The 22888-nt window shown below is 47.5% G+C and overlaps 1 protein-coding gene across 1 annotated transcript in view; it reads right to left on the bottom strand.

Moving 5' to 3' along the window:
• Nucleotides 1-203: 203 nt before the first annotated feature.
• Nucleotides 204-22888, bottom strand: part of NT5DC3 (5'-nucleotidase domain containing 3) — a 35145-nt gene continuing 12460 nt past the window's right edge. Inside the window, exons 3-14 of the mRNA XM_050945788.1 lie at nt 21931-22005; nt 21376-21431; nt 11063-11153; nt 9222-9359; nt 7616-7676; nt 7254-7356; nt 7025-7126; nt 4654-4735; nt 4161-4247; nt 2758-2898; nt 2107-2171; nt 204-708 (exon numbers count right to left, since the gene is read on the bottom strand). Of these exons, the coding sequence (XP_050801745.1) occupies nt 447-708; nt 2107-2171; nt 2758-2898; nt 4161-4247; nt 4654-4735; nt 7025-7126; nt 7254-7356; nt 7616-7676; nt 9222-9359; nt 11063-11153; nt 21376-21431; nt 21931-22005 (1263 nt within the window). The 3' untranslated portion in view covers nt 204-446. The remainder of the gene's footprint in view (nt 709-2106; nt 2172-2757; nt 2899-4160; nt 4248-4653; nt 4736-7024; nt 7127-7253; nt 7357-7615; nt 7677-9221; nt 9360-11062; nt 11154-21375; nt 21432-21930; nt 22006-22888) is intronic.

The raw sequence follows: 22888 nt of genomic DNA, 5'->3' as shown, positions 1-22888 counted from the left end.
CCCCCAAGCCTTTGCACTGCTTCGGAGATTCATTTAAACTACAATACAGAACTGTTATTACTCAGAGTTCTGTATTAATATGCCCAGTAAGGGATCTATTTGCCAAAAAACATTTCCTGAATCTTTTTTGGTGTCTGTATTGTTATAGACATACTTTCTGATAGGTATTTTGAAATAAATTACCAAAATGATGGAAACTGGTGTGATTATACTGTGAGCAGAACTTTTAATTTTTTGGCACAGAATTCCCCCAGGAGTAATACAGGAGAGGAGAGACAAGTTATATATGAATTCTTGCTATATCAGGACAGATAAGTCCAGTAACAGGATCAAGATACATAAATGTACTAGATGATTAAAAAAATAAAATCTACTTCTGGAAGTTACTGATGGGTATATTCATCCATTTGGGGTACTATAAAATAGCCCAGGTACAAACCCAAAGCTCATTTGATCTGAGCCATCTCTTGCAGAAGGGGTATTCTGAACGCACCACTGCACAGTTGGTCTGACCAGGTAGGGAGTTCATGCTGCAAAGGAGTCCTCCTTGGATAAAATGTGTAATTGAGATCATAGTTCAAGAGACAGCTCAGCGATGCCATGTAAATATCAGCAAATCGAGATAAACGTCTTAAGAAATAGGTTGGATTCTGGTCAGTCCTGAATAAGCTCCCAAATTGCGAGTTGAAGAAGTTTCTGGTCATTTCCCTGTCACCAGAGAGAGAACATTTAAAGAGAGATAGAGGATGGGGGGAGAGGGGGAAGAATGATTAAAAAGTATCTGGCTTTTTTTTGTTTTTTGTTTTAATTTCTATAACCCAATATCTGAAATGAACAGAACTTATAAGAGGAGTTGTTTATACAATTCTCTTAGTGCTGTCACTCAAAGACACTTAAACTTGCTTTGAAAGGTATTTCATGTGACAATAGGTAATTTAGTAGATATCTTTAGTGTGATTATTAAGAAAGACCTTGATCTTGCACTCACTGAAACCAATGGCATAAGATTAGATTCTTAGTGTTTCCAATTTTTATTTTGAAGGGCTGGGGAGGAAACACAGAAGAGAACTTTGTTCTTGTCTTAAAGATTTTCATTTCTCACACAAAGGCTGCACTGCACTTTTGTCAGAAAAACTTGTGTCGCTCAGGGGTATGTGGGGAAAAAAAACACAACACATCCTTCCCTGACAAAAGTTTTACTGATGAAAGCACCAGTGTGGAAAGCGCTCTGTTGGTGGGAGATGCTCACCTGCTGAAAACCCACTGCTATTCGTTGGGGGTGACTTTATTTTGCCAGCAGGAGAGCTCTCTCCTGCCAGCAACAAATGGCTACCCGGGAGACCTTACAGCATCACAGCTGTGCCACTGTAAGGTATGCGGTATAGACATAGCCTTAAACTCCCACTCTTGAGCTCCTGCACCCTAGCTGGTCTTGCCCAGACACCATTCTTCCAACTGGAAGAGATTCAACAGCAGTCTTTTTGGAAACGGGGCTGGAAGAGGGAGTTAAGGAGCGGCATTAACCGGTTCCCAGGGCTTTCCCCTTCCCTTTCCCATTTTTTTTTGGAAGTTCCCTAACTAACCAGCAAGAGTCTCCACAAATCTCAACTTCTCATGCACAGAATCTGACCTCTCAGACGTAGGTCTCTTGAAGATTAATTTAAAGACATAAGGTCATTCTCCTTATTGAGAAGTATGGGTTTGAGTTATGCGAAGATTTCCTTATGGAACTGTTATCAATGGGTAGCAGCTGAATGCAGGGAGGACAGGGGAATGAGGACATACAGAATTTGGGGATGGTGGACCAGGGCTGTGCAGGATGGGAGGAACAACAGGGTAATTCAGGCCATTCATATGGGACAAAAATGTGTGTGTTGTGGATCGGGAAGAAGAGAACAGAGTTCTGCAGGGGCACATGGGGAAGGAATTCACGGGTGCAGAGGGTGACAGGAGCTGTATAAGAGGCACATAGAAGACAGATATAAATGCTTGTCCCTAACCATATCAACAGGCAGTATAGAGGATCTAGATTTCTGGAAAAAACTGGGGAAATCCAAACAAAACAACATTTTGATTGCAACAAGTATTTGAATGTTCATTTCTTACCTCATTTCTTTTCTTTCCTTTTTCCATTCCCGTAAAATCATTTGTGAATCTGGATCTTGGTAAATCTGAAATATAAATGTGGTCAACAAGTAACTAAACATATGCTTGCAGAATAAGAGTTCAATAAAGGGGAAAAGACTCATTTGTTGCTGGAACAAGGAAATGCTGCTGCTTAAAATGGTAATGCTGGTGCAGCGCCTACGTGCACTGACAAAAATCTGAAGGGTCACGAATCAAGTGTGATCACTATAAACAGAAGGAACAGGGAGAAATCTGCATTATTCCCTACTCACCAATGCAAGATGATGGCCCTAGCACAGGTTTAGTGTACTTTCTGTTATCAACAATATCAAAAAAGTGTTTTTGCTGATTAAACAAAAATATTTCTTTTGTTTTAGTGCAGGTGAGAGAGTTTGTAAGTAAATATATTGGCTTATCAAATATACTGCAATTGCACGAATAATTGTACCTACAATCAGATTTGAAAGCTTAAACGTAACAAAATTAAAATCAGACTGAAAACACTTGTAAGGCTATTAATTCAAACCCTTAAAGAGTTGGCTGAATTCCCTCTATTAAATAAAAGCTATTTAAAAAACAAACAAACATACACACAAAAGCCACACACACACACACACACTCTCAACAAACCTGCATATGTTCCAATAATCCAGTCAGGGTTTGTAGCCAAGTCATGGTTTGAATGTACTGCTCTGTGTTCATGATTTTAATCTCCGATCGTAACTCTGGAATAATTGCACCTGTGCGCCAGCCATGCTTCAGGGTCAAATCCTATTTACCAACAAGAATTTAAAGTAAGTATAAGCCTTAAGAGAATTGAGATTTACTTCTTTGCTATTCTTTAGCCCAAAGGGATGTTAATTACCGTAAATTACTTCTTACGTGTAAGCAAAAACATTCAACACAGTGGTTCAACTGTGCCAACTTGCAAAAAGGTTTAATTTTAGAGTAAAGCTTCAAAGCCAACTTTTCTAAAGTTAGGGAGCAGATCCAGGTGACACAAAGTGAATAGATTCTGGCCAATAGGAAATTCCCCTGGCACAAGAAAACTCTGCAGGCATAAGACTGAAGGAGGCATAAGGGGAGAGGGAGGCGCATCAGAACATGGAGGGCAGTGCTCCACTAAACCAAGCCTCCAGTGGCATAAGGGCAGTTACAAGCCCTCAGCTACTCAAACTCCTTCCAGGGCTGATAGGAGCTGGGGCAAGGAACTGCAACCAGTTCCTTGAGCTTCCTTCTCCACTGTGCCTGAGTGGAATGTGACTGTCCTTTTCTTTCTTGGGCCCTCAGTCTGCAAAATATTTGTGTGTGCTTAAGTATTTTGCTGAACCAGGGCCCTTATGGCAAGACAGGAGGGGGAGGAGTCCTGAAGCATTTTTTGTAACATGGCATCACAAAATAGATGAGATTAAGAACCATTGGTGTATGGGAAGCCGCATGAGGTAACAATCAGAAGATAAATTAAAATACTGAAGCAGTGGTGTCTAATAGAGGAGCTATCAGTTAGTACATTATTTCACTTCTGTAGCATGACAGGACGAAAAAGTAGACACTTTCTGGCTGTAATCGATAGGGTAACATAAAACTAGATGTTGTTAATAGAGAAGTTCAAAATAGAAGTTCATTCATCCCTTATTACAGTTGGTGGTAAATGTCATCCAACCCAGCAATATCCTGCACTTCAGGATATCTGCATTAAATTCTCTGTTACACATGGTACAAACAGTCCCGGTCTCAAGTGTGTAGGCTTATATGGCTGTTCTTAAATTGTAGACCAGTTAAAAGATACAAGGCAGATGGGGGGATGATGATGATGATGATCATCCTTTTCAGGAAATGATATTTAAATTTCTACATTGTTATTACAATAATGTGGTTTGATTCTGTTAACTTCTACAAGCCCAGCTGTTTTAAAATGTAATATTTAGAAATATCAATTGAGGGTTTATAATATTGAATCACTTTTTTCCAAATCTGGAAAAAAGGCTTTAGCTTCCATGGAACACTATAAAGAAAAGAAACAAGTTACTTACTGCCAGATCACTATAAATGTGATCACCAAAATACAGAACTTTGGAACCTCTCCAGCCAGTAAGCTTCAGAAATTCATATAAGTTCCCCTGAAGAAACAAAACAGCAGGATGTGCGTGTACTAAACATCCAACTTTCATGGTTTTGAACACTGAGGAAAATCTGACAAGTTTAAAAACAAATCTAAAAAGATATTTATTACAGTATGAAAATATTAAAGAGTCAGTCATACTCTCAATTTCATTAAATTCTATAGCTCTTAAATTATACCATTATGCCATTTTTGTTGCAAGATAAGATTTAAATCACACTTAAAACGAACATGATATTGTATGCTGAAAGTCTACAACTCCAGTAATGGATGTTCTTAAAAATTACTCAGTTACCAATACAATTACCTTCAGTACATGAATTTTAAAAAACCATTATGAAGGCTACAGAAACATAAGATTATAGGAACTAGATATGTAATGGAAGGATATATTGGAAATGTACCTGTTTGTAAATCTGGCCTTTCTGCAATTTATGAATTTTGTCCCAAAGTAACACTCCCCTTTCATTCACCTTCCGAAAAGGTCTAAAAACAGCAGAATTGTACAGAATTGTCACACTATCATAGCACGGCTGCCACTTTTTAAAGTTGGGGTGGGGGAAAGAGAATACAAAGAACACCCAATTTAAAAATAAAAATAGGAGAACGTGCTCATTATGCACCAAACTCTCTCAAAACCAAAAACAGGTCTCCAAACATCAGCTTTAACCTGGTGCAGTCAATGTATTTTATATTATATTGACTTTGGTATATCAAAGTTTAAGAAAAGTTGCTCAGTAAAACATTAACTCCTTTGCTTTCACCTAAAATTTATGAGCATCCAGAGTTAAGGCACAAAAGCAGCCTGCCTGCTCAGAGAGACGGCACTATGCTACTAGTAAACCAGGTAGACATGGGAACAGAATAAAAATTAAGAATGAAGGATGGGCAAGATATCTTGTTTTATACATACAAAGCAAAGGGAATACCTAGAACTAGTTCCTTTACCAGCGTACTATTTTATTTTACCTTTTATTAAGAGGAACAGAATACTTAAAAAACCATCACAGCAAGGGTAGAAAATCCCTCCAAACTATACAAAAGTATAAAGGAATTAGTCTTTTTAAAAAACAAGCAGGTACATCTGCATATAAATGCACATTCTAAATCAGAGGTGGGCAAACTACAGCCCATAGGCTACATTCAGCCCACAGGACCCTCCTGCCCGGCCCCTGAGCTCCTGGCCCAGGAGGCTAGCCTCTGGCCCCTCCCCTGCTGTCCCCCTTCCCCTGCTGCCTCAGCTCACTGCGTCGCTAACGCAATGCTCTGGGCGGCAGGACTATGAGCTCTTGCTGGGCAGCACAACTGCAGAGCCGCGGCCTGACCCGGTGCTGTGCTGTGGCGTGGCTGGCTCCAGTTGGGCGGCGAGGCTGTAGCACTGCCAGCCACCAGTGCTCCAGGCAGCATGGTAAGGGGGCAGGGAGCAGGGCGGGGTTGGATAGAGGGCAGGGGAGGTTTTTTGGGGGGGCATAAAAGGGGGATGAGGATAGGGATCAGGGCGGTCAGAGGGTAGGGAACGGGGGGGGGGGGGGTTGAATGGGGGCGAGATGCCGGGGAGGCAGTCAGGAAGGAGAGGGGGAGTTGGATGGAGCAGCAGGGGGCAGTCAGGGAGGGGTGGATGGGGCAAGCCTCCCTTAACCGGCCCTCCATACAATTTCAGAAACTAGATGTGGCCTTCAGGCCAAAAAGTTTGCCCGCCTCTGTTCTAAATTTTTTACGTCAGTAAGAGGCTGTCCAGGGACTCCAGCCAAATCAGTCTGCTATTTAATGCCTCTCACCTAATGCAAGAGAGATCAGTAAGAATGTCTCCAAACTCAAGGCCTGATCCTGTAAAGTGCTGAGCCATTTCGACTTGGAAAGTGAGAGCACTCAAACACATTGCAGGATTGGGTGATAATGGAACAGTTCTGCAGCCCTTACTCAGTCCAGCAGCCCAGTAGATACTGGAACTCACTACTCCCTAGGCCAGAGGTGGGCAAACTATGGACCGTAGGACGCTCCTGCCCAGGGAGGCTAGCCCCCGGCCCCTACCCCGCTGTTCCCCCTCTCCCGCAGCTGGCGCAATGCTCTGGCCAGCAGGGCTGTGAGCTCCTGGGGAAGTGCAACTGCAGAGCCCAGCCTGACCCGGTACTCTGAGCTGCGCGGTGGCAGCGGCGTGGCCCAGCTTCAGCCGGGCAGCACAGCTGTAGTGCCGCCAGCCACTGGTGCTCCAGGCAGCGCAGTAAGGGGGTAGGAAGCAGGGGGGGTTGGATAGAGGGCAGGGGAGTTCAGGGTGGTGGTCAGGGGGTGGGGGCATGGATAGGGGTCAGGGCAGTCAGAAGGCAGGGAACAGGGGGGTTGAATGGGGGCAGGGCTTCCTGAGGAAGTCAGGGGACAGAGAGAAGGGGTGGTTGGATGGGGCAGGGATTCTGGAGGGGGGGCCCCAATCAGGAATGAGATGAAGGGTTGGACGGGGGAGTCAGGGGACAGGGAGCAGGACAGGGAGCGGGGGCAGGGGTCCCAGGGGGCCATCAGGGAACAGGGCAGGTTGGATGGGGCAGTAGTCCCGGGGAGGTAGATGGGGGGGGGGGGGGGGGGGAAGGCCACAACCCCCTCCCCTAACCAGTCCTCCATACCATTTCCAAAACCCAATGCGGCCCTCAGGCCAAAAAGTTTGCCCACCCCTGTGAGCTCTTTTTATATTACATACAGATAATTTAAAATGTTTCAAAACGTGTTACATAACTTTACACAGCATGACTCCCTTGAGCCATGCTTTATTAGCAAGACACCCACCTTCTCTTATCATTGAAGAAGTTTGGCTTGTCAGCCTGTACAATGACTACATCAAAGAGATCCCTCCAGTCCTTTCCAACGAGGAACTTCATACCTTTGTCACTACAGAAAGGGCAACAGCATTACCAATGAAATAGGGCAGCAGTGAGCTTACATTGACAAAACAATAAACTACCTTGATTTTAAAGTTTTGGAAGCATAGTTAAGCAATAAATGGCAGTAAACTTACACAAAGCTACTGGGACTGTTTGTGATGAGAAATATCTTCTTGCCATGATCAGCCAGCTTTCGTAACACTGCACGGGTCTGCTCAGCATAGCAGACGTACTTCTCTAGGAAAAATATTAATTTTAATATCACGTTGAACATCAATGTAAAGAGAATACTTTTCTGGATCATTTTCTAGTGAAAGTAGCACTTTTGATAACTGCAGGTCATATTTAATGAAGACAATCCAAGGGAGACATGTGAAGCTGAAAATATCCTCCCCTCCACCTAGGATTTGTAAGTAAGTATTATAAGAAAGTGAGAAACAAACAATAAAAATGATGGAGACGAGTAATCCCTACATGTAATCTCACTACTACTTACCAATATCTGCTTCAATTGCTCTGTACATTATTCCTTTGATGTGGACATCTCGGATTGAATCCTGTCAAAGATTGATACAGCACTCATAAAAGGGTCTTTCAAATATGAAAACCCTGGTCACAGTACAATGTCTGTATGTTGCTTTTATAGCAATTAATTTATCTGATCTATGATCTTTATTTCCCCTAAAAACAATGTTACCATGTGATCGTCACTATTTGTACGTCACTACTACGCTAAGAATAAAATTATACTCCAAGATAGGATCATTTTCATACTTTCCAGAAGTTTGAAATGAAGTGCAACAGAAGCTTTACATAAGTGAGGATTGCAATATAGCACCCTTCAGGGTAATGTGGGCCTACGACCCTTAACGGAGTGTTAGTTTTTGTTGACCTGCAGAGTGACACACATTCCTTTCCTCTTGAAGAAACTGAAGTTTTATAGTTCCTCAGATTAGGATCACTCCCAACTAGCTTGTCATTTAATGAGAGAGATTTATGAGTAGATGAAAGACCTAAAAGTTTAAGCAAAGAAACAAAAAAACTCTGAAGGCATTTGGCTGCTTTCCTCGGCTTGAGCTATGCCAGAGCCTTCCTGGTGGGACAGTATTACTGCCATTTTGTTACTGGTGTAGCTACACACCAGGACTGATAACACTACGGGCTATCTACATACTAAGGCAGAAGCTGAGGGGCAGGGGGGAAGAAAATGGAGCTTTCGGAAGCCTTCAGAATTTCTCAAAAAGGATGGAAGCCTGACAATGTCAAAAGAATTACATGTGAGCTACTGAGTTCATTAAAAGTGTTTCTTGTCTAATGGAGAAAGGTGACAGACTGTACATTTAGATATATCACACACAAACACGGCACAACATCAGAGCTGGAGGTACAAGAAAAGTAGTGTTAAACAAAAAAAAGGACTTTTTTATATTTTAAAATTTAAGTAGGCTAGAGATGGCCAAATCACCATCAAGCTGTTCCAGACAAGAGAGGCCCAGGACTTTTTTCTGGTCCTACATCGCATCATGACATTTCTCTTTTCCTCTTTCAAAATTAAGTTTTCAGATACCTCACTAGGAGTCAGGAGAGTTGAGTTGCTCAACTTTTTGCTGCCTGAGGACACCCACCCAAAAAAATGGAGGCAACATACACAGACACTTTATATGGAGTTCCTAATGGTCCTTCTGTTCCTTGCTGGTAGGGAATATCTAATTGCATAGCTTCACATGGTGATCCAGCCAAATATTTTTCACATGAAAGTGAATCTTATTTCTACATCCTCTCTCATTCTCCTCTCAACCCAGATCTACAGACATACACAAACCCACCCCCACACCCCAAAAAAATATACTAGAATTTTAATAAAAGGTTTTGAAAAGATTAAGTTAAGGATTTTCAAGGTCTACCATCTTTTTCATAGGTTTTTGCAGTTCTTATTGCAATGCACTGTTCTGTAAGAAACTGGAGCTCCATAAGCTGAGATTTTATTGTTTTTTAAACTAGTTCTGTAAAGCAGAACCAAAGAGGGTTGAAACTTCTTTGAGTTGTCATAAAAGAACAGCATAATTATGTAAGTGCCCATGAATCTCTGATAAAGTTAATACCTTGACATCTTTGTACAAATGAACAGGTTCATAATCTATGTTGTTTTTCAGAAAATATTCATTCACACAAGAGAGGAGCGTCATCTCTGGTAATGAAAATATATCCATGAACTGCTTCATTGTGTGTCCATGTGAACTCTGCAAATAAGGACATGCGTGTCAGAAATATTTACCAAAACTAAAGCCTATAAATCTAATATTTCAGATTCATTGCCAAAAAACTTTTGTTTTCTACTATTGGCATTTTACTGCTACAGAATTCTGTTTGCACTAATAAAAGGGAAAATCCCCACACCAATATGATAACATTAGAAGCAGTCTGCTTTTAATTTAAGGTCCAGTAATTCTATCTAGGACTACCACCACATTTTTACAAGCTATTTGTTTATTTAAATAGTGATATCATGTGAAATCTCCCAGAACCCTTTGTCTAGAATTTTGCAGGTCTGCTTCATCTATGTATTGCATAAGCTAAAGATGACTAAGGAACCTGTAATACAGGCTTAGGCTATGTCTACACTTAAAACACTACAGCAGCACAGCTGTAGTACTGCACCTAGAGTGCCATAGCGTATTTTCCCATCACTGTAGTTAATCCACCTCCCCAAGAGGCAGTAGCAAGATGAATGGAAGAATTCTTCCATCAGCCTAGCAATGTTTCCACCTGTGGTTGAGCTGTCTTAACTATGTCTTTTGAGGGGCACGGATTATTCACACCGAGAGAGGTAGCTATGCCGATGTAAGTTTTCAGTGCAGACCAGCCCTAAGACTCACAAATATTTTGCTTTCTTCAAGTACTTATTGAAGAGAAATGGCAAAAAGCAATAAGGTTTTGTAGCCACAAAACTAGGAACATAAATTCTTACAGGACATAAAAGCTAAACACAATTTTAAATTTCCCAACACTTGAGAAAACATAATAGAGAAGTAAACAACAAACTCAACCACTCCCAAAAGGGCCACACACAGAGCCAATGAGTATGTTTTACTTGGGGTCGCATGCAGGCTAAGCCCAGAAGGATGAACAGCTCCTTTGAGACTACAATGCTATGAAGAATGTAAAACAAAACATTCAGGACCTGCCTCTACACTACCACGCCAGGGACCACATTTGAGAGAGTATAGTTTTTTTAATTCTTTGGGCTGAGAACAATACTCAACACCAGGGAGTTGGGGGAGAAGTACCTCACTCTAGTACTGCTCTAGAGAGCTTTCTGGTTGCTTTTGGGGCAACACTCATGGGACCCCAAAGGAGCCAAACACATCCCTTCTTGGCTGAAGAAAGGTATGGTGGCTTGGTGCCAAACAGAAGGTGATAGACCAACCATAGAGAGCACCAGCGTCCTCACAAAGTAAAATTCTAACTGAAAGCTTCTTCCTGGCAACGTCTTTTTAGTGGCCCCATCCCATCTAGCAAACAAGTCGGTGCATCTGACTGCTGCATAATGAGCTAAACCTTCGTGCCAACCAGGAAGAAGGCTGGTCTTGCAGTTAAAGTACTGGGTGAGGCCTCAGAGGATCTGGGTTTTTTACAGCACTCCCACAGACTTCCTGTGAGACACCTGACAAGTGACTTAATCTTTCTAGGCCTCTAGTCCCCCACCTGTAAAATGAGGGCGATAAACTGTTCTCCCCCTCTTTGTCTTGTCTATTTCAATTGTGAACTCTTCAAGGCAGGGATCGTCTCTTACTATGTGTTTGTACAGCCCCTAGTACAGCGGGGCCCCTAAACAAAAATGTAATAAATATTAGCAGGAACATTTTGAAAATATAAAACAAGTCAGTGGCACATATGGGGTTTCAGTTAGTAAGTTTTAAATAGAAGTAGTTTGTGTTTTTACCTTTCCATAAAAGTCACTCATTTGTTCCAAGGGGACATGGGAACCATCATACATTGCAATGACTTCTTCATCTGGGACAACACTGAAGCCTCTGGCAATAACAATATTAGTTTCAGTTTAAAAGTCCAACCAGAAATTTCAGGTAATTATTATATGACAGCCTGCCTACATATACAAATTCAGTTCCTGAACTTCTTAAAATACCAATACTATCATACGATCCGATGGTTTCCCATAAGAAACACCTTGGTCTGCAATTTAAGAAAGATCATCTTGCTAACTTCAAAAACAAGTAGCATTTCAACAAACTGACACACATGAAACTCATTCCAGCTTTTAAAGTTATTTTTACTTCTTCAAAAAAGTGAATTAATTAGTCTCCATTAAAAATTTGCCTCCGGGGCTTGAAAAGTGCAGTTACGGCTTCTAAGTTTCTCAAAAAAATGCAATTCCTGCTCTGCTTTTGTTTCACGGGGCACAGATGATGCAATACTATTTAACCAGATTATTCTGCAGTGTGACCTTGAAGGACAGAGGCCAAAAAATGCAACCTTCTTAACTGAAGTAATAACCAGATTTCTTTTTTAACCCTAATACAGTTAAGTCTCATTGAGTTGAAATTATAATTAAGGAACTGTGACAAACATGTTAGATACAAAACCATAACACAGAGGGGAAAGGGAGGCCTATATTTGTCCCCAACATATTTGTACCAGCCATTATATAGCTATTTCCCCACCACCACCACTTCCAGTATTGAACACCTTTTACTGAGTATCTCAGAGTACTTCAGACATATTAGTAAAGTGACAACACACACCCCCACCCCATAGGGAGTAGTAGTGAGAAAAGATAGTCTTGCGGTTAAAAAAAATAGGAATGAAAATCAGGACATTTGGATTTCTCGATCTGCCACAGATTTCTTGTAGTACCTGATGTAAATCAGGTGAATTCTGCACCTCAGATTCCTGATCTTACCTAATTTAGAGGTGTTGTGAGGCATAAATATTAGTTTTTAAAAACAACTTGAGATTCTAAGAGTATTCCAGATAGAAAGTACTATAAAGAAATGTGAATTATTCTTTATCATCATCATCCATTTTACAGTATGGCTGATCAAACAGAAACAAAGAAGTTACATTTTTTGCCTAAGGTGTAATACATCAGTAACAGAGCCAAGAACAGAATTCATGATTCATGTTCTAACTTCCAGACGAGTCTGCCAAAAATCATTGGAGTATCGCAAAACAGACCTTTTGTGAATCATGATATACTTATTTAATAACAAGCCTACTGTAGACAGTAGATATTTATTAAGTGCATGTTCGGAGGTACTGTTCATACCATTTTTGAGACAGCATAGAGGAGTGTGCTCAACTATGAGTGTGGAAGAAAAGTTTAACATCAGCTCTGCCAAGGGATCTATTTTATCGCTGTAGTTGGCAGGTCAGCTGTGCATATATGGGGTTTTTTTACCCTGTTCAGAGTAAGGCTACATGGCATGACAGACAGAACACCATGGCTGGCCTACACTCCTGCTGGTACTATAGCACAGTTACAGTAAGCACTGGTGGACTGGCACCAGTGTAAGGACTGCAGGAAATCCTCATGCAGACAAGGGCATGCCTAACTCTGAGTACACCTACCAATTAATATAACTACACCAACTGCGTGTGAGGCGGCAATATACTGCACAGCTATGTGATAAATAAAATCATCATGCACCTTTAACCACTTCACCTATCCCCTAATCCAGCCAGCCAGCATTTACTCCAATATTACAAACCTATGGAAAGCTTCATGCAGCTGCCTTTTAAAAAATATAAAAGAAAATAAAATCAACCTGTCAAACACATCTCCTCTTTCTCTCCCTAGAAGTACAGCAGCCCAGGACTAAGAATAAGCAGGATCCTGGGCATATAGAAGTGTTATGACTAAGATCTGTTGTTATCCCATTGTATTGCTGGAATAGATTTGGGAGCTTGAAAACCCAGACTTAAGTTCATTGTATAAAAGGTCTTTATTTTTGGAACTGAAGATTCTGATTTTTATTTATATACCTTTTGTGACAGACCCAGGCCAGCGGGGTACAGGAGTCTGGTCCTATTGGTATCCAGGAGGTGGGCGGGCGAAGCCCACTTCTAAAGGACCTCCCCACAGCCTAAGGGGAGGATCCACAGGTCTGTGACACCAACTAATTCCGTGGGACAACTAATGAAAAAAAACAGAATCGGGAGTGAGGTCACAGGGCTAAACGAAGGGAACCTGATGGGGACACCAAGCAGAGAACCCCGGACAACGCCCACTGTTCCTCGAAGGCATTAAGGGAGCCAGCGGACACCGCCCAGAGGAACTCTGCCTGGATGTGTGAACGGATGGAGGAGCAGATATAAGCCCCACAGTCGCAGGAAATCCCGTCGGCCAACCTCTTCTCCCTGGTTTTGTAGATGGCTAGTTTGGCCAGGGCCAAGAGGAGGTTGACAAGGAGACCCCGCGACTTGGTGGGGCCACGGATGGGGAGTGCGTAGATAAACAGGTGAGGGGAAAAGTGCAACCAAAAACGCAACATAAGATTCAAGAGGAGCCGGAACAGGAGCTGCAATCTGGCGCACTCTAAATAAATGTGCGCCAGGGTCTCTTTCGTGCATAAAAAGGGCAGGTGTTGGGGATGGGGTAAACCACGCCAAGTACACGCCCGTGCTCATGGCCCCATGAAGGAGCCACCAACTGACATCCCCGGCAGGCCTTGGGACCAGGGCAGAGTATAAGCTGGCTCACCAAGGCCTCTCACCCTCGAGAGGTGGCAGGAGATCCCGCCATTTGATATCGGGGCGGGACGCAAGGGTGAGATAGTGGAGAGTGTGGAGCACAAGCGTGTACAGACCCACAAACTGGGATCCGACACCGAACGGTCGCAGAGTGCTCAGGAGATACCCGTGATCCACCCTGTCGAACACCTTCTCCCGATCCAGGGACAAGAGGGCGAACGACAGACCATCCCTACACCCTAATTCCAGAAGGTCCCGGACCAGATACAGGTTATCAAAGATCGTGCGGTCCGGGACGGTGTAGGTCTGGTCTGGGTGGATCACGTCCGCCAGCACGGACCCTGGCCGCATCAAGATGGCCTTCGCAACGATTTTGTAGTCCGTGCTGAGGAGCGAGACGGGACGCCAATTCCGTAAGTCGCGGAGGTCCTCCCTCTTTGGCAATAAGGCGAGCACAGCTTGCCTGCACGAGAGAGGGAGGACCCTGCCCTGCAAAGACTCGGCCCAGACGGTGACCAGGTCTGGGCTGAGGACGTCCCAGAAAACGCGGTAGAACTCCACGGTCAGCCCGTCCATGCCCGGAGATTTATTGGTGGGCATGCGATGGAGGGCTTCCGAGAACTCGGCCAGAGTGAGAGGCAGCTCTAGCCGGTCCCAGTCGCCCGTGCTGACCGTCGGGAGTCCGTCCCAGAGCACTGTGCAAGCGTTAGGATCGGTCGGATCCAGGGAGAAAAGAGTCGCGTAAAAGGCCCTGGCCCTCTCGCACACCTCCGTCGGATCAGTGAGAGGGGTGCCATCCTCCACCAGGAGGCAAGTGACATGCTTCCTGGCCTCCCTCCTTTTCTCCAGGGCGTAAAAGAAGCGGGAGCCATGATTCATGTCCCGAAGGAGGCGGATGCGGGATCGAACAAAGGCATCCCGGGCCCGATGGTCCTCGAGGACCCGGAACTCCTCCCGCCTCTCCCGGCACACTCCGCAGAGGGATGGATCCTCAGGGCTGGCGGCCAGATGCCTCTCCAGCTCCAAAACCTCCCGTTCCAACTGCCCTATCGCCGCATCCCTCCATCAGCTGGCGCCCCGGGTGTAATCACAGCAGAAGAGCCGGGCGCGCACCTTCCCCAGGTCCCACCGTCGCCGCGCCAAGGGAAAGGCGCGCCTCTGCCCTCGCCAGGCCAGCCAGAACTCCCGGAAGGATGCCACGAAGCCCGCATCCTCCAGTAAACTATTATTAAAGTGCCAATAGGCTGGCCCTGGCCTCTCCGCGCAGAGAGAGGCCATCACGGTGGCAAGATGGTGATCTGAAAAAGGGGCCGGCCAAACGCTGGAGGAGTGGGCCCGTGAAAGGTGGAAACGCGACAGGTAAATACAGTCCAGCCGGGAGTGGCGCGACTGATGGGCCTCCACCCGGACGAAGGTGAACGTCGAGACGTCATCCGGGTGGTGGTCGTGCCAGACGTCCACCTGGAAGTGGCAATCGACTATCTCCCGGAGGACGTCCGCAGCGGCTGGGCACTGCTCGGTCCCCAGGCGGTCTTGTTCCTCAAGGGTGGTGTTGAAGTCCTCGCCCAGGACCAGGCACTCATGAGGATCCAGGGAGCCGAGGAAGGCGGACGCCTGCTGATAAAAACGCAATCTCTCCGGGCCCGATGTCGGGGCGTAAACGTTGACAAGATTAACCACAAGCCCCTCCATACGGACCCGGAGGTGCAGCAGGCGGCCCGGCACAGCCTCGGCGACCCCCAGCACCTCGGGCCGTAGGTCGAGGGAGAACAGGGTCGCCACTCCAGCCGTGCGGACCGAGAGGTGGCTAAAGTAGACCCCGTCCCCCCCATTCCAGCAGCCAGCTAGCTTCAGCGGCCGGATCCGTATGCGTCTCCTGCAGGAAAACCACAGAGTCCCCCCCCCCCCCCCGAAGGAAGAAGAGCACCTGGCTCCTGTGGAGACCCATCCTACAGCCCCGGGTGTTTAATGTGGCAAAGATGATTAGTGCCATGAGGAGGGCTGGGGGGGATCCTCACTGGCAGACACGCCCACGGCCTCTGTCGGGCCACGCAGCAATCCGTGACCTACCCCGTAGGTGAGTAAAGAGTCGTGGAAGAGGCGGACCCACTGGTAGGCCGCAGCGGCCTGCTTCCCGGTCCTCTTACCCTCCCCCATGAGTTCCCGTGCGACCCGGAGGACCTGATGGAAATCCCCCCACCGCTGGAGCGCAAGCTGGACTTTGTTACAGGAGCCATGGACGTCCTCAAGGAACTCCCACAGCTCCTCCTTCAGCGTATGTGGAGGCGGGGTCACTGATCCACGACTGGCCCCTAGTGGGGCCCCTGTCACAGCCCCGTGGCCCACCGAGGCTGGCAGGCAGGGGGCAGACCCCCAATGTGGCGTCCGATGGGCTGACACCACGCAACCTGCCCCACTCCCCGGTTCAACAGGGGGCGGCGTAAGGAAAAACAGCAGCCCCCAATGGGTCGGGACGGGGAAAAACAACTAAAGCTGCTCCCTGGGGGGTATACCCAGGGGCGGCACTGGCAGCAAGGGAGGTGGAGAGGACAAGGACAGGGCTGGCATCAGGAATAGGGAAGGGGACAGGAGTAGGGCAGGGGACAGGAAGGGAATTGGCGAGGGGGGTGGAAGTAGGATCCTGAGCCTCAACAGTCGGGCTGCCGGAAGGTGGCCCCTCCTGGTCAGGCTCAGAGATCTGGGGAGTGGGAAGGAGACCCCCAACGACGCCAGGCTCAGCCACTATGGTTTGGGTGGTAGCCCCGGCATCAGGAGATGGATGGTCGTCAACGGGGTCTCTGCCCGGGAAGGAGGTTGGGTGCTCCATAACCAAGAGGGACACCCCCTGGGAACCGGGTCCTGGCAGCGGGGCACCGGCCGGCGCCTCAATGGGCTCGGCGGCTGTCAGCAGGGTGCCACCTGCAGCCGGGCTAATGGAAGATTCCAGGGGACCCTCAGAGGCGGGACCAGAAGCAGCGATCAGGGGAAGGGAACACGGGGACAGGGGGACCGGGGTGAGGTGGCCCAGATCGAGGCCCGCTGGCAGAGGGTCGTCCTCCCCCTGCGTGACCGGGATCAGACCCAGGGCCTCGATCTCCTCGTAGATGGAAGGGAGATCACCGTCCGCCACCCCGGGGCGCTCCCCGCCAGTGCTTGCAGGAGCCTCAGGGCCAGGGCCCTCTCCTCGGTGCTTGCAGGAGCCTCAGATGGAAAGGGGGCGAGAGGGTTCCCTCGGGGGCTACCATAGGAAGGGACCCCGGAGGAGGGGTGGTGTCACCTTCCGGTGCTGCCACAGCGTCCCCAGCCAGTACCACACAACGGGAGTCATCAGGGGACAAGGCTGAAGGCTCTTCATCGGTGCCTGCCTTCCTGCTCTTCCGGAGGGGTCTCCGAAGCCGAAGGATGTAACAGGGCTCGAGCCTTCCGCTTGCCCTGCTTCCCCTGCACTAAGGACCGGCCCTCCATGGCATCATCTGGGGGCTGGCTAACAGAGGTCGGGTCGGGGGGCAAGGGCAATGGCTCAGAACTCGAGAAGGCAATGGTGGGGTAGCAGGAACAAGGGAGGAGTCTCCCTGGGGCGAGCCCTCTCCCACGCCCGGTGGTATCTCCGCCGCACCCTCCTCCACAGCGGTGGACCGAGAAGGAGATGGGGCAACTTTGGGTGCCAGGCGGCCAGGGTCATCGGCAAAGACAGGGCCAACGTCTTGCTGGGGCTCGGGGGTCCCAGACGATCTTCTGTGCTGGGCCAAGGGGCAGTCCCTCCGGACATGCCCCATCGCCCGGCAGAGGTAGCACCGGGCCTCCCTCGTCGAGTAATGCACCCGATAGTGGGCTCCCTGGTAGGAGACCAGAAAGGACCCCTCAAGCGCCTCTCCGTCACGCGCCGCCAGCAGCAGTTGAAGCTGCACTTGCCGGTGGAATGAGAGGACGTGACGGAGGGCAGAGTTCTTGCAACCCAACGGGAGAGGGCTGATGATGGAGATGGGGCGCCCCAGGGCAGAAAGGGCAGGCAGCAGGGCGGCATTGGGCAGGAAGGGAGGGATGGAGGTCAGGACCAAGCGCACTCCCAGATCTTCCAACGACTCCAGGGGAACGAACACGCCCCCCACCGCCAGGCCCGTCTCTACCGCCTCCTGGGCGGCGGCCTCCGAGGCGAGGAAGAAGACCACCCTCCCATACATTTTGGAGGCTGCCATGATGGCCGTGGGCCCCATCACCCTCACCAACGCCCGCACGTAGGACTCCACGTGGGGTGAGGTGGGCACCAGGAGGCAACGGACGCCGTGCCTCCTGGTCAAGGTGGGGAAGGGGCCCCGGCCACTGTAGATGGTAGCGGAAGCGGCAGTCGGAGGAGCAGCGGCAGGTGGGGGGGCCGCCACCACCTGGGCGTATGCCTTGGGGACCAGGGGAAGGAGCAGCAGGGAGGGGTGCCGCGGCCGGTAGCAGGGCTGCGGCAGCAGGGGCAGTCTCTGCCGTGGAGGGCCTGGTCTTTCTAGCGGGGCCCTTACCCTTCTTCCCACCCCGACCCTTCCCACCGGCTGGGGGGGCTCCCCCGAATCGGAAGGGGCGAGGGACATGGCAGCAGCGGAGGTCTCCCCGGTACTCGCCGCCGCCGGTGCCTCAGTGGGGCCGGTGGCAAGTGGACCGGCAGCAGCAGTCGAGGTACAGGCATGAGGAATGGACAAGGGGGAAGGTGGAGGAGGGGCAGTGGGAGCATCGCGAGGGGTCTCCCCCACTGCGTCCCCCGCCATAATGAGAGTGGGGAGGGGGACAAACAGCGAAGGGAGGGGAGGCGACCACCCCTCCCCACTAGGCTGCAGGCAGGGGAGGAGGGTACCAAAAAGGGAAGGCTAAAGGGGTGTGGGGAGCAACCAAGGACCTAGGGGCGGGAGAGTGTCAGGTCACCGATTCAGAGGGGATTCCGGTTCCTCTAGTTGCAATAGGGGATATGGGGGGGCCAACGGCTTAGAGGAGTGCAGTGAACAAGGGCGAACTCAAATGGGGGAAGGGCACAAGCACATGGCAGGGGGCGTGGGGGCACGAGGGAAGGGACCAATCAGGGCTGGGGGGAAGGGCGAGCTGGGAATTGGATGGAGGGACCACGGGGCTAGCTGCAGGGCTGGGGCAGGACTATCAGGGCCGCAGAGGGAAACAGGTGGAGCGGACAAATGTGGCAAAGGAAAGGGGGTCAGTCCAGGGGCCAGGGGGAGGTGGTGCGCCCACGGGCACTTGTGCAAAAGTCAATGCTTGGCTGCAGCTGCTGCAGGCCGAAATGATGGAAGCAGGCGTGGTGAGCCAGGCGAGCCACTCATTCCCAGAGGCAGGAGTCCGAAGCAGAAGGAAAACAGCCAGTGCGGGTGGTGGAGGAGGAAACAATGGTGGTGGGGGCGAAGGGGAACATGGATGGACCAGGGGCAGGCTCCACGCCACAGGCCCGGTGTCCCAACAGACACAGTCCAAACCCACACCACAAGAGCACAGTTTGAAAAAGACTCAGTCCAGTAAAGCCCCCTCCACAGCAGTCCTCACGTGGTCTTCCAGCAGTGGGTGGTCCTTTTCTCCTCCTCCTCCTCCTCGGGGCTCCAACAGCTCCCCAGCAACAGCCACAGTAGTCCCAGCAGCTCCAGGTGGTGGTGGTCTGGTGTCCAGGCAGGAGGGACCCTGCTCAGATGGTGTCCTCAGCAACAAGAGCTAGGACCCCTCACTCCCCTTCTTCTCTGGGAAGCAGGCCTTCAGCAGCCTTCCTCCCACCCCCTGGGGCTATAGGTGGAGCAACAGCAGCAGTTCAGGGTGGAGTGGGGGGGTGAGGGGATCAGCAGCCAGCCAACTAGAGGGTAGCAGAGAAGGAGGGAGGCGGGGATGGCAGTGGTGGTGTCTGGCCCAGCCAAGGCGGCAGCAGCAGCAGCAGCAGCAGCGAGGGCCCAGTGCTCAGCAGAAACAACAGCAGCAGCCGCCGCCGCCGCCCTCTCCCTCCTTCCTTCTACAGCAAAGAAATAGAAGGGAGATCTACTGGCCACTGAAGAAGCAGGTTTCTGTTCCCTGAGTGACCAGAGCAGGGGCTACACTAGAGTAATCAGGAACCTGCTAGAACCAATTAAGGCAGACAGGCTGATTAGATCACCTGCAGCCAATCAAGGCAGACTAATCAGGGCACCTGGATTTAAACAGGAGCTCACTCCAATCAGGGAGGGAGGAGGTAGAGGAGAGGAAGTGTGTGTGAGGAGCTGGGAGCAAGAGGCACAAGGAGCTGAGAGTGAGAGGGTGTGCTGCTGGAGGACTAAGGAGTACAAGCGTTATCAGACATCAGGAGGAAGATCCTGTGGTGAGGATAAAGAAGGTGTTTGGAGGAGGCCATGGGGAAGTAGCCCAGAGAGGTGTAGCTGTCATGCAGCTGCTACAGGAGGTACTATAGACAGCTGCAATCCACAGGGCCCTGGGCTGGAACCTGGAGTAGAGGGCGGGCCCGGGTTCCCCCCAAACCTCCCAACTCCTGATCAGACACAGGAGGAGTTGACCCAGACTGTGGGGAAGATCACTGAGGTGAGCAAATCTGCCAATAAGCACAGGACCCTCCAAGGTAGAGGAGGAACTTTGTCATACTTTCTAGAGAGGAGTTTCCCAGCTTCCAAGTGGGAAGCTGCAGTTATAGAAGGCACCCCAAGACAGACTCTGAGGACTTGATGTGTTGCGTAACAGAACACATGAGGAGGTGGTTAAAAGGTTTCGTGGTACTCTGATAATTTATAACACAGTATCAACATGATGGCTGCATTAAAACCTTTATATCACACACACCATCTTCTATTTTCTCATATATACGAGAGACTCTACCATAACAGAACGTAAGAACTGCCATACTGAGTCAAACGAACAGTCCATCTAGCCCAGCAGCCTTCTCCAACAGAAGCCAGTAATGGAGTTTCAGGGGGAATATACAGGACAGGGTAGTTGGAATGATCCACTTCTGTCTTCCCCTGGCAGCCTCTAGAACAGATTATCTAGTAAGAGTACTACAATAATCTACCTACCAAGTATATTGTTAACTGGCACAAATATACACAGAGGGAAGTTCTGAAGCTGGGATATGACTTAACATCTATAGATTTTTCTTAAAGGGAACATTTGATGGTACACATCCCAAATACAATGTATTTTCCCCTCTGCTACTGTAGGTACATAATGTTAACTTTTTCATTGGAATACCCATATCATAATATAGAGAGTCTCAAGGAGCAACTCACATAGAAAGCTAACACTGGAGAAGCATTGAGGGTATTTTAGCTGTTTTTTTAATGAAAGTTAGCTGCTGGTGACAATGTGCTGAGTCAGCACTATATGACCAGCCAGCTCTCCATAGAGAATCCCTTCTTCTAGTTCAGCCAGTAAATAGCACACCTGTGTCCATGCCTTCCAGGAGAAGACTATACAATGTACACTGTATTACATTGCTACTGGCCTGACTCTTCAATGTGCTTGCAGAGGAGCATCCAGTGGATTCAGAAACAGGAGTGTGCTTTATATCAAGTAAGCAATAATTCTACCTACCTGTATACTGTTCCCAATTGAATATAGTGAAAAGCATCAATCTTCATCAATAATGCCTTGAACAAAAACAAAAATTTCACACAATTTACATTTCATAAAAGCAGTCATATACAGTTATAAAAGCTATAACCATTTTTATCGGTCACAAGGAGTAAGACTTTCTTGCTCAGATATGGATGAATTTTATAAGAATTTCAATTAGAAATTCTTTGTAAAGAGCAGCAGAGTATTTTGTCAACGGATTTTATTCAGAGCTTGTAAAAACTACTAGAAACTGTATTATTCAGATAACAAGGGATTACAATCAGGAAGAAATAACTTTCCCTAACAATACTGGCATATTTGTGTTTATTCTCTTCCAACTTGATTTGTCATAAAAGCCTTGACGAAACCGCTTTTTAAAACAATTCAAGCTGTCACAAACATAAGGAAAAAAAGAACAAAGGGCCAACATGTCAGCACAAGGTAAAACCTTTGACATTTATAAAATGCAATATTTATTTTCATAATCTATGTATTCAGTACCACATAACTCACCACATCATTTATACCTACCCGATGTACATCATAATGAAGTCCTCTTATTGCAAAATTGGGATCATAATCATACTTCCTTATTTCTGCAGGATACTAAGAATAAAAAGTGAGGGTTAATTTAAACTATTTACACCCCCCCAAGAAATTTCTTTTTCCAATTCTAAAAAGCTTAACTTCCCATGTGTCACTTTTAGCATTCACTGAAATACGCCTGTCAACATGCTGGTGATGTACACGTGAAAATATCTACAACTCACATACAAGAATGGGAAGAACACTTGGAGAAAAAAAAATCTATGCCTCAATGCTTCAAATGTGAGTGACTAAAGTTAGGCATCTAAGGAAAAGTGCCCCAATTTGCACAGAGGATGAGCACATGCGGCACCCAATAGCTTCTGTGACATTTCTAAGTATTCATCACCTCTGAAAACTGGACTAAAGAAAAACAAATACCTTTAGACACCTGTGCTCAAAAGTTTTGGCCCAAATTTTCAAAATCTTTCTAAAATTAAAAACTTGGGCTTTCTTATTGCCCTTAGCATGAAAGGGCCACGTACAGTTCATTATGCAGCAAGAGGCCAACACATCAAAAACAAAAGTTTGACTTGAAGCATTAGAGCTAAAGAAAGTCAGATAAACGGCCTGATTCCAAGGCTTCACCCCATGTGAAATCTTATTAGATCGTTAATTTAGATTGGATTTGATTTGATTAATATACATATTAATCAAAACTTTAGTAAAGCTGAATATTCCAGGGGTAATATCTATTCATTTGATGTTTACTTTTAAATATATTTCCAGATTCCATGCTGCCTACATAAGGATTTTCAATTTTTATTTATACTAGCCAGATTACATTTTAGTGACAAAAATTAGCCATCTTTTAAATTGACTGAGATAGGATGACATGGCCTCTGACACCTAAAAGCTTCACTTGCATGGTAATTCTGATGCTATATACATAAAGGTCAATAAA

Source organism: Gopherus flavomarginatus, chromosome 1, assembly GCF_025201925.1.
Source record: "Gopherus flavomarginatus isolate rGopFla2 chromosome 1, rGopFla2.mat.asm, whole genome shotgun sequence".
Taxonomy (NCBI): domain Eukaryota; kingdom Metazoa; phylum Chordata; order Testudines; family Testudinidae; genus Gopherus; species Gopherus flavomarginatus.
Note: the sequence above shows the minus strand (reverse complement) of the source record. Positions and strands in the feature narration are given on the sequence as shown.